Raw genomic sequence first — 15,681 nt, 5'->3', positions numbered from 1 at the left:
TTCATAGACTAAAAAATTATAGATTGTTCGCTTTGTAGCAGTCGTGAGTGCCCTTGAATTAGTTGATTCTGCAGTTCATGTCTACGTTACGTTACGGCACCATATGTCATGGCACCTAAGAAGCATTCATAGAAAACTTTTTTCGTAAGGAAAATTTTGGAGGGCTTCCTAAAGGTAGTCCAATCATTATCATCATGGCAAATAAATACGATACTATACGATTCTGGCACTAGGCAAACCTGAGGAGTTGAACACGCGCTAATATCTTTAACCCATACTGGATCTCCAATTTAAGGAAAGTATAGATAAACCTAAATCTAAATTTACATATACTATGCAACTTGTAACTCTTCTACATCTTTCACTACAAATGGTTCATGAATATCATATATTTATTTATAATACGCTACACTACTTGCATGTATATGTTACCGTAAGATTACAAACATCGTTTTTTGCTAAATGTACATTAAAAACATAATTTTTCACAAATCTATAACGAATACAAGATTTTTTCAAGATCTCTCCAATAATATGTCAATTGAATTCTCGAGTTGTTTATTTGACTTTATTAATCCTGTGAGTGGAAAAGGTTACATATATTTTAACGAAGCACAGACGAAGCTGCGACGGATATTACTTGTCGTATATAAAAATGCAACTATTCATAGACAAAAAGGTTACTACGAAACCGACAATTCATTCTTTGTAGTATAAAATAATTTGTAGCTTTTAAATCGATTAAATGCGCGTCGACACACAATGATAATTGTTATTTATTCGACTTTCTTTCTCATCCGTACATATATGTTGACATGTTACTGCCGTGTTGTATGTTATAAGATAAATGCAACAAAAATGAACATAAAGATACATCATTTTATTTTATCATCATACGTTACCTTACGGAGAATTTCATTTATCATAATCGATGTTTCGGTACTAACGACCCTTGCATTCCGACCGAATGACCTAAAAACCTCCGGACGATTTCAATTTAGAAAACATGCAGTGCTTTTATATATTGCTTCGATTTAAAAAGTAATTAAATATAATTGATAATCGGAATACAGGAAATTGTTCTTAAAGTGAAACGTCATTTTTATGTGATTTTTAAATAAGATAAGTATTTAATAGAAATTATTTTTAAAGAGCTTCTTATTCGAATCCTTGAATATGTTTTTAACAAAATCAGCTACGAGGGCCATTTGAGTTTTCTGACTAATATAGTGTACAAGTGTGCACACGAACACGGATACTACTATTTTTTCCCTTCTTTTTAATAGTAAAGGTTGGCAGACGGGCGAATGGGTCACCTGATGGTAAGTGTTACCGCGCATAGAAATCAGCGATGTAAGAAATATTAAGCATTCCATACATCGCCAAAGTACCACCAAACTTGGGTGTTGTGCCTGTAGCTAGTTTGTCTCACTCACCTTTCAAACCAAAACACTACAATACTAAGTATTATTGTTTGATAGCATAATATATGATGAGTGGGTGGTACCTACCCAGGCGGGCTTAGACAACGCCCTAGCACCAAGTAACAAGCCACGATCGGTGAGAGGACAGCTGCAGGAACAGTGGCTTGTCGAGCTACGATTTGAACCCATGACCTGGTCTTATACACGACCTTATAAACGAATCATAACACTAGAGATAGTCATTCATTCCTATATATATAACTAAATGGCCTTCCTGACTTCGTACGGGTAAAATAAGGATTCGAATTTTCATATTTCCAATTTCAAATAACACAGTTTCAGTTTCGATACAAAGGTTCCCAGGGGGAGACCCCTTTGAAGTCGAAATTTCCAGAAAATCTTTCTTATCAGACGATTACATTATGAAATAAGCCTGTCTCAAATACAAACTTTTTAGACTCAGTACGGACAAAACAGCCATGCTGAAACCTCCTTGTTTTAAACGATATTTGTCAACTTAAAATTATAAAGATTCTTAGAAGATATCCTTTTCAAAAGTATTAATTTAACATACGAATAGCTCGTGTGATGTTCGAATTATCCTATATTCAATGAAATTAATATTATCATAACGAGTTTGTAAATATCTAAAGAATGCTATAAAATTCATGAGCCTCTAAAACTCGGCGCCAGGTAAATTATATGAAAAGGAAGTGCATTTATGAATAAAATTATTGTATCAATACGTTGCCGATGCCAAAGTTCCGTAACTTTGGTATGATAAAAATTCGAAACGCCATAAAGTTTTCTAAACTAATTTAAAAGGAATTTTGCTTTAAAAATTTACGCTTATTAATATTTTTTGTTTTATAATTATTCAATAGAGTTCATATTAATTTTATTATTGATGCAGTTTTGCCGTTTCCTTTTGTTAATTTATACAAATTTTATTAATGCCAAGATGGCCCAGTGGTTAGAATGCGTGCATCTTAACCGATGATTGCAGGTTGAAATCCAGGCGCGTACCACTGAATGTTCATGAGCTTAATTTGTGCTTATATATGTTATTATGAAGTTCACCTAAACAAGGGGGTAAAGTTGGGGTTGAAGATATGAATGCAAATGGTAATTAGGCCGCGGGCTTTAAACCAGTTGATTATATATTAAGCACATGTTTTTTAATTTAATGGGTATATAATGTACAATGAATAATGATTTGTCAATTTAACCGCTCAATAATCTCTACATACAGACATAAAAAATATTTATGACGATTTTAGCCAAGTCGTGTGTCAACGTATGTATTTATTGAATTCTTTTTAATTTAATTAATTTATTAGTGAAAGTCTCATGTCGATAATTGACAATAACATGACAGATTCTATACCTACTATCTTTACATTCAATATATACAAATATTAATAAAAACTCATAACGTTATAAAATGTTTGTTTATGGATTTTTTAATATGGCTTCAAATTGCGTCATATGTCACAGATTATATAAAATATCCCACGTGTCGTTAGCGATATATATATATATTTTTAACGGTATTTACTAGATCATAGGACGTTTGGCAAGCGCGTCTAGGTACTACCTATTTATATTAAATTCCTTCGCCAAACAGTAATACTAAAGTAAGTTTAACATCTTAGTTAGCAGGGTTGGAGGCCCATTGACGAAGTAAGGAATAATTAAAAATGTCATTGCCCATGTAAATTGGCTGTTGTGACGTCTTACCAGAACATTTGTAGGTCCATATTGATATGTGTAGGCGACACATAATACATTTGGATTGCCAGCTCAAAAAAAAAAAATACACGGATGTAGTCGCGGGGTAGAGTTAGTACATTATATTTTGAATAAGCTCGAGTATTTTCAATAATAATCTGTCAACTGTCCGATCAGTCTCAGCATGTATCTACCTACTTTCGCTTGCATTTTTCTACCATACAGATATGACAACGATCGGAAGGATTGCACAATACGACTTTAAAATATTCGCAATTATTATTATTATAGCGTTAAATTCAAACGAGTCATGACACGTCAAAATAGATAGTATGTGAAAGCAGATTCGAAGAAAATTATACAATTAAATAGTTGAACAACAAAAGTGTTAACAACACTTTTGTTTTGTTCAATTTCTTGTAAATTTTTCCTGTACATATTTTATTATTTAATATCTTAACTAATATTATAATACATATCACGGTCTATATTATGTAACGAAATAAATATAATAATAAGTTGAATATTATTTCCGAGTTTAATATTTATTCGGTTTAGCATTTCTATATGCTTAAGCAGAATATCCAATTTAAAAAAAAAAACATTGAAAATAAATATAAGTTAAGGTAAAGTTAAAATATCTTTACCTAATTTGTATTCGTATTAAGAAATTCGTTACGAGGACCGTTTGTTCGTAACCGTACAATTTCGAGTTATGGCATTTGATATTAATAAGTATTTTTGATGGTTTTAAGGCTGATATTGAAGTGCATAAGTGTGTGCATGGCACAGCTGTACCCTCTTTCCATGTACTGGTAAACTACGACCAGAGAGAGGTCAAGTGGACCAACCCTTTTACGAGCATTTCGAGTAACTACGGCCGACTACTAAGAACTTAATAACAGAAAAACCCAATAAAATTTATTGACCTTTTCTGAGATTTGAACTTTGGACCATATATATACCAAATTTCATCTAAATCGGTTCAACAGTTAAAGTATAACAGAGTTACTTTTGCATTCATATTATTAGTAGCAATTGATCAAAGCTAGGGTGGACTAAAATTTTGTTGAACAAAAGTATTTTATTTTTATATTTATATTCCATAGAAAATGTATTTATGCATCCCTCTTGCCGTACCAGGGGATGAGTGTGGAGCATCTGGCACCGTGCCAGTCTCTTACATAATAATGAGAGAACATTATATTTGAAATAATATTTGAGATTTTTAATATAAATAAAATATAATGAGATGATTATACGATCTTATTATACACTACATGTATTGATAATTGTAATCTGTCTACAAGTCAAGCTTGTTATTTGAAATTCAAGTATTTGATATACTAAAATATTACGGTCTATATTAATAAATTGAAGTATCATGTCTTTTTTTGTTGCCTTATATCTGTGTTGATAGGGTACAGATTATTTTACTAGATTCACATGCAATAAAGAAGACTCAATGCTGAAAGAACATGAATATATTAATAAATTCAATAAATCTATTTTTACAATAAATGATACTTTTCAAATTAGCTCCTTAATAATAACAAACTATTATTTATAGGACTACTTTTATAATGGGTCTATCTTTTTAAAATACCTTTTTTATTTTTCAATTTAAAATTAATTACAATATGAGTAGCGACAGCTTCCATGGACTGAACAAGTGGGTTTTAACTTAAACTAGTAAGAAATAATAACAATTCACTGTATTGCTAATGTGCTAACCATAGGAAATAAGATGTTATGTTTCTTGTGCCAGTAGTGACAATGGCTCACTGACCCTTCAAATCAGAACAAAGCAATACTGAGTATTGCTGTTTAGCAGTAGAACATGTGTTGAGTGGATGGTATGTGGTACCCAGATGGGCCAGCACAAAGCTTTATCACCGAGTAAATGTGGTGATGTTTTTGTAAACACATTGTTGTCAATAAAAAGTAAACAGACACAACTGTACATCTAAATGAAGGATTTCTATGCTTTGAATAGCTAAAAGTATGTTTATATAAATGTATTTCATTATTTTCATGATAATTTACACATCACTTAGATTAGGGGAATGATTTACAATTGCTTAGATCATTAAAAATATTTTTCAATATATTAGAGATTTAGAGATAGAAAAACAAATTAAATACATGTCATAAATAAAAACAGAACTTATTTTGTTTTCCAAATGTGTAGACTAACCATATAAATAATTATATTGATAAATTTAGTTTAGAAAGTTATCACTGAACATGAACAGTGGTGCAGTAGATAAAAAAGTATAACCGGTGTAATGATATGTTTAAATATATGATAAAAAATAGATAATTTGTTATCATTTCAAAGTTTTCTTATAAATTAATGTGAATTTTAAAAGTGACAGTATTAATAGCTTTTATAGTATTAAGATCACCTTTCTCTATAAGTTCAGTTCATCAGTCATGAGTGCATTGTAATGTGTGCATGCCCCTTGCTTTCACTTCATACTTAATGAGTCATATTGCCTATTACAATTAATACAAATTTTTATCTTTTTTACTTAGATAATTTATTAGAATGACCTCATATATATATTTGTGATATATATATTCTCATTATTTTTATTACTTTTATTATATTACTTACACAAATACCATAATAAGGATGCCTATGTTAAAAAATTAAAAGTTTTTATTGATGTCACATTGTTATTGTATTGAATGCAATATTTATATTTATTATAAAACATACTATGTTTAGAAACAGTAATTAAATCTTGCAGTATTTATAACGCAAAGGAAAAGAAATCGTACAGGAACCGCTCACTATTGTAACGATTGCATAAAACATATTCGACTACTTACGGCTCGGCCTCTATAGATTGCAGGCGGGCGACATAGTTCGATGGAATGTAGCCTTCGTGTTTTGTTTTCTTGCTTCTAGCTAACCACCAGTCTCCCTGTGTATCGTTAAGGATTTCCAAATGCTCCCCTTTTCTAAAACTAAGGTCCTCATCGGTCCTTGCATCATAATCATACAGGGCAACAAATATTCGGGTGGGAGGGACCTCGCTTGTATCTGGGCCTTGATTCACCGTAGATCTTATTGGATCAGGGGGCGGTGTCGGCACTGGTGTTTGAAATTGTCTAGGATCTTCCTCATGGGGGTTGACCCGCTCATTTTTATTTTTGGAATCCTTTTCTCCCGTGCTACTAAAACAGTTCCCCATTTTCTCTTTACAAGGTGAGACTGGTATCACTTGTTTTACGTCAAATCACACACTTGTATAAATCCAAACAACTGTTTAAGTCTTGATTGTCCATTAACATTTTATTATGCCACTTATAAGTCAGAAAATATAAACGAGAAACATAATTTTAAGGTAAACAAAGAATATAAAACCTCGATACGACATGACTACTACAGGCTGCCATTTTGGGATATCATAGACACTAAACAATTTAATAATATATTGTCTATGATTTATATTTTTAAAACTTCATATAACTTTAAAGCGATATAAATAAGTGTTATAATATATATAAATAAATAAAGAGGTAAAATACTTTGGTATTTCATTGCATATAATTTTAATATATATTTTAAAATACAGAAATTGCCGCAGTCTCCATCTCTTAAAAATTAGTTGAAATATTTGTATCCATTTCTGAATCATCCAATTGACATAGTAGTGTTCTAAGACGTGGATAGATGTCGCTTTTATAAAGTAAGCTAATTGTGGCAAAGGCAAAAGGAGAGTTTTATTTTAACTTTATGTAAAGTCATTTATATTTAACAAATACGAATAAAAAATCAAAATAATAAAAAATTGTACCCGTATTTACTCAGGTTTCGTCTCGATTAATTTGGTTTTGCATGAATTAGTTAGTTAGAAGTTAGTTTTAGGTAACTTCATATATTCTTTTCGTATAATTTCTAATCTGAACTAGTGCGTTTTGCCATTGTAGTGACGTTTAACCGCCTTGTCGTTTATTACTTTATAATAAACTAGTTGTCGCCCGCGGCTTCGCTCGATTTTATATATTGAACCTTGCGATATGTTTTCAGCGAAACATTGGGAGCATTAGCAAAAAATATTCGTACGCTTTAAATCAATTATTTCGGCTTTTTATATTTCTCACATGTATTAATAGGTTCTTCACTTCTTATAAAAACAAATTTACTTATACACAATATATATTCTAATATGTATACATAATTATATCAGTAAATGTACCGTGTATGAAATGGCAATAACCATATTGGGTAATCTATTTATAAACCAAAAATTATAATTTAAAAACATGCTCTAGTAATAAGGAAGCAGCTTATCGAAGAGTTTAAAATAATTCCGAAAATAATGTGATTTAAAAATGTTGATGCAGAAACAAATAGAAACGATAATATACAGTATGCATTTATTTCCAGTATTCAATCTAATAAAATAAAACAACGTCTATTTCAAAATTAAGACTTAACACTTGGACGGGCAAATAGGCTACCTGATGTTAAGTGGTCACCACCGCCCATAGACATTGGCGCTGTTAATATATTAACCATGCCTTACTTCGCAAATGCGCCACCAACCTTGGGAACTAAGATGTTATGTCCCTTGTGCCTGTTGTTACACTGACTCACTCACCCTTACAACCAGAACACAACAATACCAAGTATTGCTGCTTGGCAGCAGAATATCTGATGAGTGGGTGGTACTTATTCAGACGGGTTTGCAAGCTTTACCACCAAGCGCACAAAGTCCTACTACCAAGTACAAATATTCCTATCAATGAAACCAGCTATGTATGCAATTTTTTATAGCCTTCCGCTTACTGTCGAGACAGTCGCCTCTGATCATTCTATTGCTGCGGTTTTATCTCAAGGTGATCTATCTGTTGCATTATTTTCTAAAACAGTGAACCTCATAGAACAAAAACATTATTTTATTGGTACATCTTTTCAAATTATATTTATCCATCCGTCAAATATTTGTATAATTATGTTTAATGAGAACATACTTTGTATATTGCCACCATTTGACCAAGACCCTATAACGGTTAAAGTATGCATAATGTACAATGTAATTAATTATCTTATTTAAAAGGCGAGATAAAAAAATCTATTCAGAAAAATAGAAAAATTACCAAATCTTGTCGTGTTTTCGCAGAAATAAAGTCTAATAACGTACAGAATCGTACACCTCGACTAAATAATAATTAAAGCAACAGCTCCATTTGAAAAGTCGACAATAAATATATACTAACTGTATTTAACAAAAATTCGCGTTTTCCGTTTGATTTTCCTTGTGTTTCTTCGACATCTCAAAATTAGTTATTAAATATTTCTCATATGCGGTATGCCATCTTTCTAAATACTGATCGTGGTGCAGCAATCATTTCTTCCGATTTGAAAGGCTTTGTAAGTAATCATGGCATTGTTACGAGTCGAATACGCACTATAATCCTTGAGGGAATGCTCAAGTGGAACACAATAATTCAACTGTATGGAAAGCTGAACAAATAGCTTTACGTTCTTAGAACATGTCGATTGAGAATGGGGAAGTAGTTCTGCTCGAGCAGATTATATCTGCTCTTTTCTTTATACTGCTACAAATCTAACACCTCACGAAAAAGTATGCATAAACGATGTATTTGTACCGAGTTGGTTGATTAATTCGGATCATGAAGTTCTGCAAAGGTTCAATTGCGCAATAAATATTAACCACTAGTCAAGCAGTTTCAGTTTCACGTAAGTCCTTATTATTCTCATATATCCCTTTATTGACAGTAGAGAAATTACCTTTAGTAAGATAAGACAATTTATCTTCCAATGATAAAAAAGATTAATAGCTTTATCCATCGGTCATGTAACATGTATAATAAAAAAATTTAGTACTATAGATATATTTTCATGTTCCCTTTTAAGTTATAAAAAGAACATTAATGAATTATTAAATCAATGAATGTTAATTTTGTCTTATGTAATTAATATTTATTTTTTTGAATGTTTTAAATTTTTTTTTTTAATATTAATTGATTTTTGTTTTTGTAATTAATTTTTAATATCTTTAAATAACTATTCTAGTCCTTTTTACTTTCTGCTTCTGATTTGTAATAGATATCAGTGGAAACTTGATTGGTTTATGTATTATTTTATTGTTTTTTCATATTACTGTTCTATTGTACTGTTTGTTTCCCGAAAATAAATAAATAAATAAAATAAATTCCGAGTGTCGTAGAACAAAATTCACCGAAGGGAGATAAAACATCAGATTCAAGCAACCAACTGAAGACCGCTCGCGTTCAACGGAAGAGGAAGCAACTTTGCGTAGATCAAATAGAGAGCATAGACTTCCTATTCGCTTCCATGACTCGGTTTTAAATTAAAGTGTGGGAGAATGTGATAATTCACTTCTTTGCTTAAGTACGAATAAAAAATCTCTATGTATTTTGGAGAAATAAATGTGCAAATTTATACACCTACCCATAATAATTATACGGTTTCAGCTCTATTGGACGATGCAAGAATGTGCAGAATAGGGATAAAAACAAAGAATTATTTTTATAAACGAAATAATGTTATATTACGACTAAATAATAAAACTCAAATTTGTGTGTATACATGTTCAGGAATAGGTTTATGACCTAGCCCTATTCTGTAATCCCGACAGGTACACCAGTCCACAGTAATGTATAAATATATATAAAAAAAAAACATTAATGATAATAATATAAAAGCAAGGAGCTCTTACTACAAGGTAAATTAAATCATTTAGTTTTGTAGAGAAACTATGTACGTCTTAATAAGAGCTAAGGTTTATATTCAACACGGAACAGCTGATTTATTTAAAAGTATTGAAGTTTTAATTTTTGTTTTATACGTTTGTAGCATTTATCTACAGCACTATTTTGACTAAAAAAATAATACGGTAAATTAAGTATGAGTAAGCCAAAAACATCTATACGAAAGGGTGGCCTCGTATAAAGTGATCAGAAATATTATGATACCTTTGTGTCTACCTAGATAGATTTCAAAAGTGTGATAAAGCGGATAGTTGTTTGGCTGTGTAGAAGGTATCCGGCGTATTTGACGAACCTCAAACTACCTTTTTCAGCCAAAGTATGCCCAGGTGTAGTTTTCATCACCTCGCAACAGTTTTTAAAGTGAAATACTGTTTTCAGAAGCTGACCTCATATACTAAATCAGACAAAAGCGCTCGTTACCGGCAAATGTGGAATTAAGTCTTTATTCACCAAAATTTACCACGAATTAATTTTAAGTGAGATTTTATTGTATTCCCTTACAAATATTTTTTTTCATGCCGTTTAAGGTAAAGAATCGTATTTCTTTTAGTTTCTTTTGAATGTCCTATTTTGTTATTTGGCCGGATCTCTTTAAACTTTTTAGTTATTGTATAAAATAATCATGTATTTATCCAAATAACTACACAAATACATCCAACTGTGTCATAACTTAGGTTAAGATGTTAATTTTATTTATGTCTCCTGTAAAGGTCTACTCAAAACTTTTTTGAAATGGGTCATAGACTATTTGACGTGGGACTTTTTTTGAAATGGGTAGCGTCAGAGTTTCATTTGAAAACGCTATATAGAAATTTATATTTACACGAATTTATTTATAAATTCGTGTAATTATTTATAAAAGGTAAGAATGACTTGACTGCTTAGTCACTAACCTTTACCTAGCCTGAATAAGATAAACGACACATCAAACATTATTTCCCACCACTAGCCGGATACTCTACTCTATATTTAGTTAATTGTTATATAAATTAAGTTAATTTTATTTAGATACTAGCGGCCCGCCTCGGCTTCGCACGGGCACAATACTGATACTAAATATACTACACTATGTCTTTATATACAACGTTCAAATTTTAAATTTAAGTTACAATACAAACCGCTAAAAGTCCGCGCTTTAAATCTGTAGTATCTTTGAAATTATTTATTTAAATTTAAAGCCAGCGTTTGCAATGTAAGGGAAAAAAAATGTGTTTATTTACGACATCATATTAGAAACCTCTAAAATTATCAGTGTTTCTCTACTGTATTGTGCACGTATTAAACGTATAAAATTTTCTCTTGAATCAATTTATTTATTTAAATCAGTTGTGTAATTTTAAAGATCTAAGCATACACAGGGACAAATAGACAGCGGTAAGCGACTTTGTTTTATACTATGTAATGATTATGTGCATATTTAAGTTATATTATAATTTCTATATATCTATTAATATTTAAATTATGCTTATGATTTCCAGTAAACGTTCGTATTAAACGTTATCTTTTTTTCGATTTTATACATTTTTAACTTCTTTTACTTTTTGTAAAATTTTCAAAACGGTATCGAAATCGAACGATACATAAATTACATTTCTTTCAAACAAAGAGATTTATTAAGGAACCTTTAATGTATTTGCTTTTAAACAATACGTCAATCCGTTTGATCATATATTTTAGACGTAAATGTATTTTGCGTATATGATCGGCAGGGTTATTCTGTAACAAGAAATTCGAAACTCATCGCAGAACACGACCGTACAATTTCAGAATATGCGAAAGTGACTTTAATAATTATAAAATGTACATGTTACACGTATCAAAATGACATATAACTGTAAGTTAATTAAAGCTTAAGTCAATTTAAATTAATTTATTTCGTGTTATTAAGATTCAGAATTTAATTACTTGAATTCGCTAATTTACAAAATTATTTTAAGCCTTAATATTTATCCAGACAATCATCAGCGTACGCCATCATTTTATACGCAGATCACAAGCATTACAGTGACGCGTCATATGTATATTACTTGATTATCTATACTTCTCTGTCGGATGTCTCTGATGGAATATATATATATATAATATTATAAATAAAAGCAAAAAAAAACCTTTCTATGTATCAGATATTATCATAAAGTAACAAATTATTTTCCACGAAACATTTAATGTTTGAGTTGAAAGTACTATAAATTAAATATTTTTTATCTAATAAAAGGGCATTTTGAAATTAGTTTTTTATTAGCGTACGAAATTGTAGTTCTGTTACGATGTTTCTCATTCAATTATATTTTAAGTACATCATAGGAGGCAGTCCGATGCTGCATTTCCAATTTGAATTGGAATTATTCCATTAACTAAATGTTAACGTAAGTAATTACTCTTTTAGTTTAACTAGATAAAGTTACAAATTCGTTTCGATGAATATAATAAGTAGTTGTATTCAGCTACTTGAGAATACAGCGTTAAAACCTGAACTTTAAAATTATTTCCAATTTCTATAATCTAAATCTATAATAATTTACAAACAAACAATTCACTAAGACTTGTTCCAACAAAAAACAAATGAAAGATAAAAATCTTTAGCCGGAAAATGATCTAATATCGAATATTTAAACAGCCGAATTTTTTCCTCATTTTTTCCTCACTCAGCATTTATTATAACCTCCCTTTGCTTTTAATATTACCTGTAACCATCTTAATATGCTTTTCATTGGGGTACAAATAAAGCTTTGGCATGTGATTTCGCATCTTTAAGTCTTTAATATAAGCTGATTTTTTGGTTACATTTTATCGAGTTTATTTCAAACATTTTTAAGGTGTCGTGCCAGGAATCCCTTTTCAACGATGAGTTGTACTTTATGTACACGTTTCTCTACCCTATTTATAGATAATGTTTTCTAGTGTACATTTTTATTACAATCATAACCATAATATAAGGCTTTCTCTGTAATCGAAAAGCATTTTAAATTTATTTTTGTTCTTTATTTCACACATACTTACTTACTTAAGTGTGAGTGAACTATAATAAATAAAAAGAAAGAAATGAAACTCGGTCCGATTATCAGGATTAAAACCAACGGTTCAATATTCGCTTTATAAAATATATCATTAGGTCCTAACCTCCGCATAAAGCCGTATATAAAATAATACAGAATAATTCATTCTAATAAAGATAAACTGCGTAGATATAACTCGTCAACTTGTTATCTAGCACTCACATATAGGGGTTAATTTATTCATGCCCACCTGTGTATTAATTACTCGATTATAATAAACTTTTACGACATTTTCGAAATGATACGTTATTAATATGGAAGGCACTATTCTAATAAATTTATCGTCATTTTAAATGTCAGAATAAGCAAAGTAAGACATCGGTTGGACTTGTTAATTTGTGAATAATAATAAAAAATGACACGTGATACTAAATTTCTTAGGTATAGGTACGTATCGGTACTAGTTTAGTTTTTGTTTTTTTTTGGGACGCGGGTAATTAATATTATTCTGATCCCAGTGGGTATCGTAATAAACTGTAATTAATAGCGAAGCTATTCGACTTTTTTGATTAAAAAACGTCGTAATGCATGATTATAAGCACATCTATCAATACATATGGGAATTGTTATAGTAATAAGATTATTATTATTATTTTTGTTTTTTTTTTCAGCGGAACCATTCGTAAAGGTATCTAGGCCCCTGTCGTGGGGGAACGGGTTATGTTCTTATCAATTAAACGCACTGCAATGACCATCGTCGGGGCGGATGCTGGGACGTGTTGATATAATGCATTTGCAGCACCCCGTGGTTTGCTCCGCTAATGGCTCAACGCTAGTAAGAACGGCAGCGCAAGTAAAAGACACGCGAAGCACCCACTTCACGTGTCACGTGTGTTCCGGAACCATATCAAAGTCAAAGTCAAAAATCTTTATTCAATGTAGACGTGATAACACTTGCTTATTGATAGTCAAAAATCTACCACCGGTTCGGAAATTAACACCTCGGACCTGAGAAGAACCGGCGAAAGAAACTCTGCGGGATATTTTTTTTAAAATTTCATTTTCACAAAATCAAAATGATATTACTAAACAAAAAAATCTTGTTTTATTTAAGAGCATTAAAATCGATTGTTACTCATAGTGACCGTAAATTTTACGTTGCTCACTTGAGAAATTTTATTAAGTATTCAGTTTTGCCAACAAAATTTGTAGTTTAACTTTTGTAAGATACGCAAATTCGACATAAGAAACATTACCCTAATCTTTAAGAGCACTTACTCTAATTACTATATAAAATTATGAGTTCATAAATAAATACAATATTATTCATATATGATTAGGGATGGTTAATATTTCTTACAATGCCACTGTCTACGGCTGGTGGTAACCATTCACCGTGTGGTGGCCCATTTGCCAGACGACCAAACCATTTAAAAAAAAAAAAAATATAAGTAAATAAAATAATTAAAGTTATTGTTAGTAAAAATACTATTACCGAATTTTAAATTATACAAAACTAGGTGCCGCCCTCCCTTTAATGACATTGCCAACCGAAGGACGTTTAATTTCAAGTCAATTGTAACTATAGTTTCGGCGATGTCGTGTTCAATTACATTTCGCTTATCAATTTTTAGAAAAAAATCATTTGTCTGCACTTTTTTGTTTTCTTAAGAAAAATCTACAAAGTATTAATAAGTTTAAATATAAAAGATGAATAAAATCAGTACCGTCGTTCACAAGTTATGGCGTGAACAAGGGTAAATAGGTTTTTATTTATATATATATTGATCACAGCTACTCATAATTTTTTATAAGACTGACAATTTTATAACTTAAAATAAACTTATTAGTCTTACAAAAGATAAGGTTTCCCTTCTTCTTCTAAATTTCAGCGTCCGAAATGGTTTTATTACACAGCTTATCTGATATCTAGCAACAATCGATTCCTAGTTCCCAAGGTTGATGGCACATTGATGATGTAGAGAATGGTTAATATTTCTTACAGCGCAATTGTCTGTGGGCGGTGGTGATCACTTACCATCAGGAGGCCCACATGCACGTCCGCCAATCTAAGCCATAAAATAAAGAAAAATAAAACAATGATAATAATAGGTAATCTGACCCTGTCTAATGATTTGTAATAATATTGTTACATTATAAGTAGTAATTTAAAACTAATATATAAATAAAAAATAAAAAAAATACATTATACAACAGCTTAAATAATGGACATGGTTTCAAAAATGGACAATAAGCAAACTATCATAAACAGCAGTTGTAGCATGTAAAAAAAAATATATCAAAGTCAAACTTTCAGAACCACCACTGAAAATTTTTGATTTTGCATTTTGACCCTTATAAATGAGACGCGGCAAAAGTTTAATGGCTGAATCCTTGTAAATATTCTTTTATGTGCGTTATGTTCTTTGATATTCGCAGAAAGCCTTATTCAATTTTGAATCAAGACAAATATTACCAAGTATGTAAAAGATTTATGTTGCTAGTGTTTATAAATAAATATTTAATTATAAATTAGATCGAACGTAATATGAAAATTTGACTATAATGATATTGTAATAATTTAATATTATTTGTTGATTTTTTTTTTTTTATTTCTTTAATGTTTGGTGATATCGATGTTGTATTATGACCCCATTGTTATTATTTTACTGTATTTATTACTTATTGTATTTTTTTTAATGATACATCTTGCTGTATATTTTATTTATTTAATGTGGAAACTTCTTTTGTCTATG

At 30.4% G+C, this 15,681-nt stretch overlaps 1 protein-coding gene across 1 annotated transcript in view; it reads right to left on the bottom strand.

Annotated features, from left to right (window-relative positions):
• LOC125070519 (tyrosine-protein kinase Src42A) overlaps window positions 1–6,555 on the bottom strand; it is a 63,762-nt gene extending 57,207 nt beyond the window's left edge. The window contains exon 1 of the mRNA XM_047680418.1: window positions 5,994–6,555. Coding sequence (XP_047536374.1) covers window positions 5,994–6,358 — 365 coding nt within the window. The 5' untranslated portion in view covers window positions 6,359–6,555. The remainder of the gene's footprint in view (window positions 1–5,993) is intronic.
• Window positions 6,556–15,681: the final 9,126 nt, after the last annotated feature.

This window comes from Vanessa atalanta, chromosome 17 (assembly GCF_905147765.1).
Source record: "Vanessa atalanta chromosome 17, ilVanAtal1.2, whole genome shotgun sequence".
NCBI lineage: Eukaryota > Metazoa > Arthropoda > Insecta > Lepidoptera > Nymphalidae > Vanessa > Vanessa atalanta.
The sequence above is the reverse complement of the archived record's forward strand: the minus strand, read 5'-3'. Positions and strand labels throughout refer to the sequence as shown.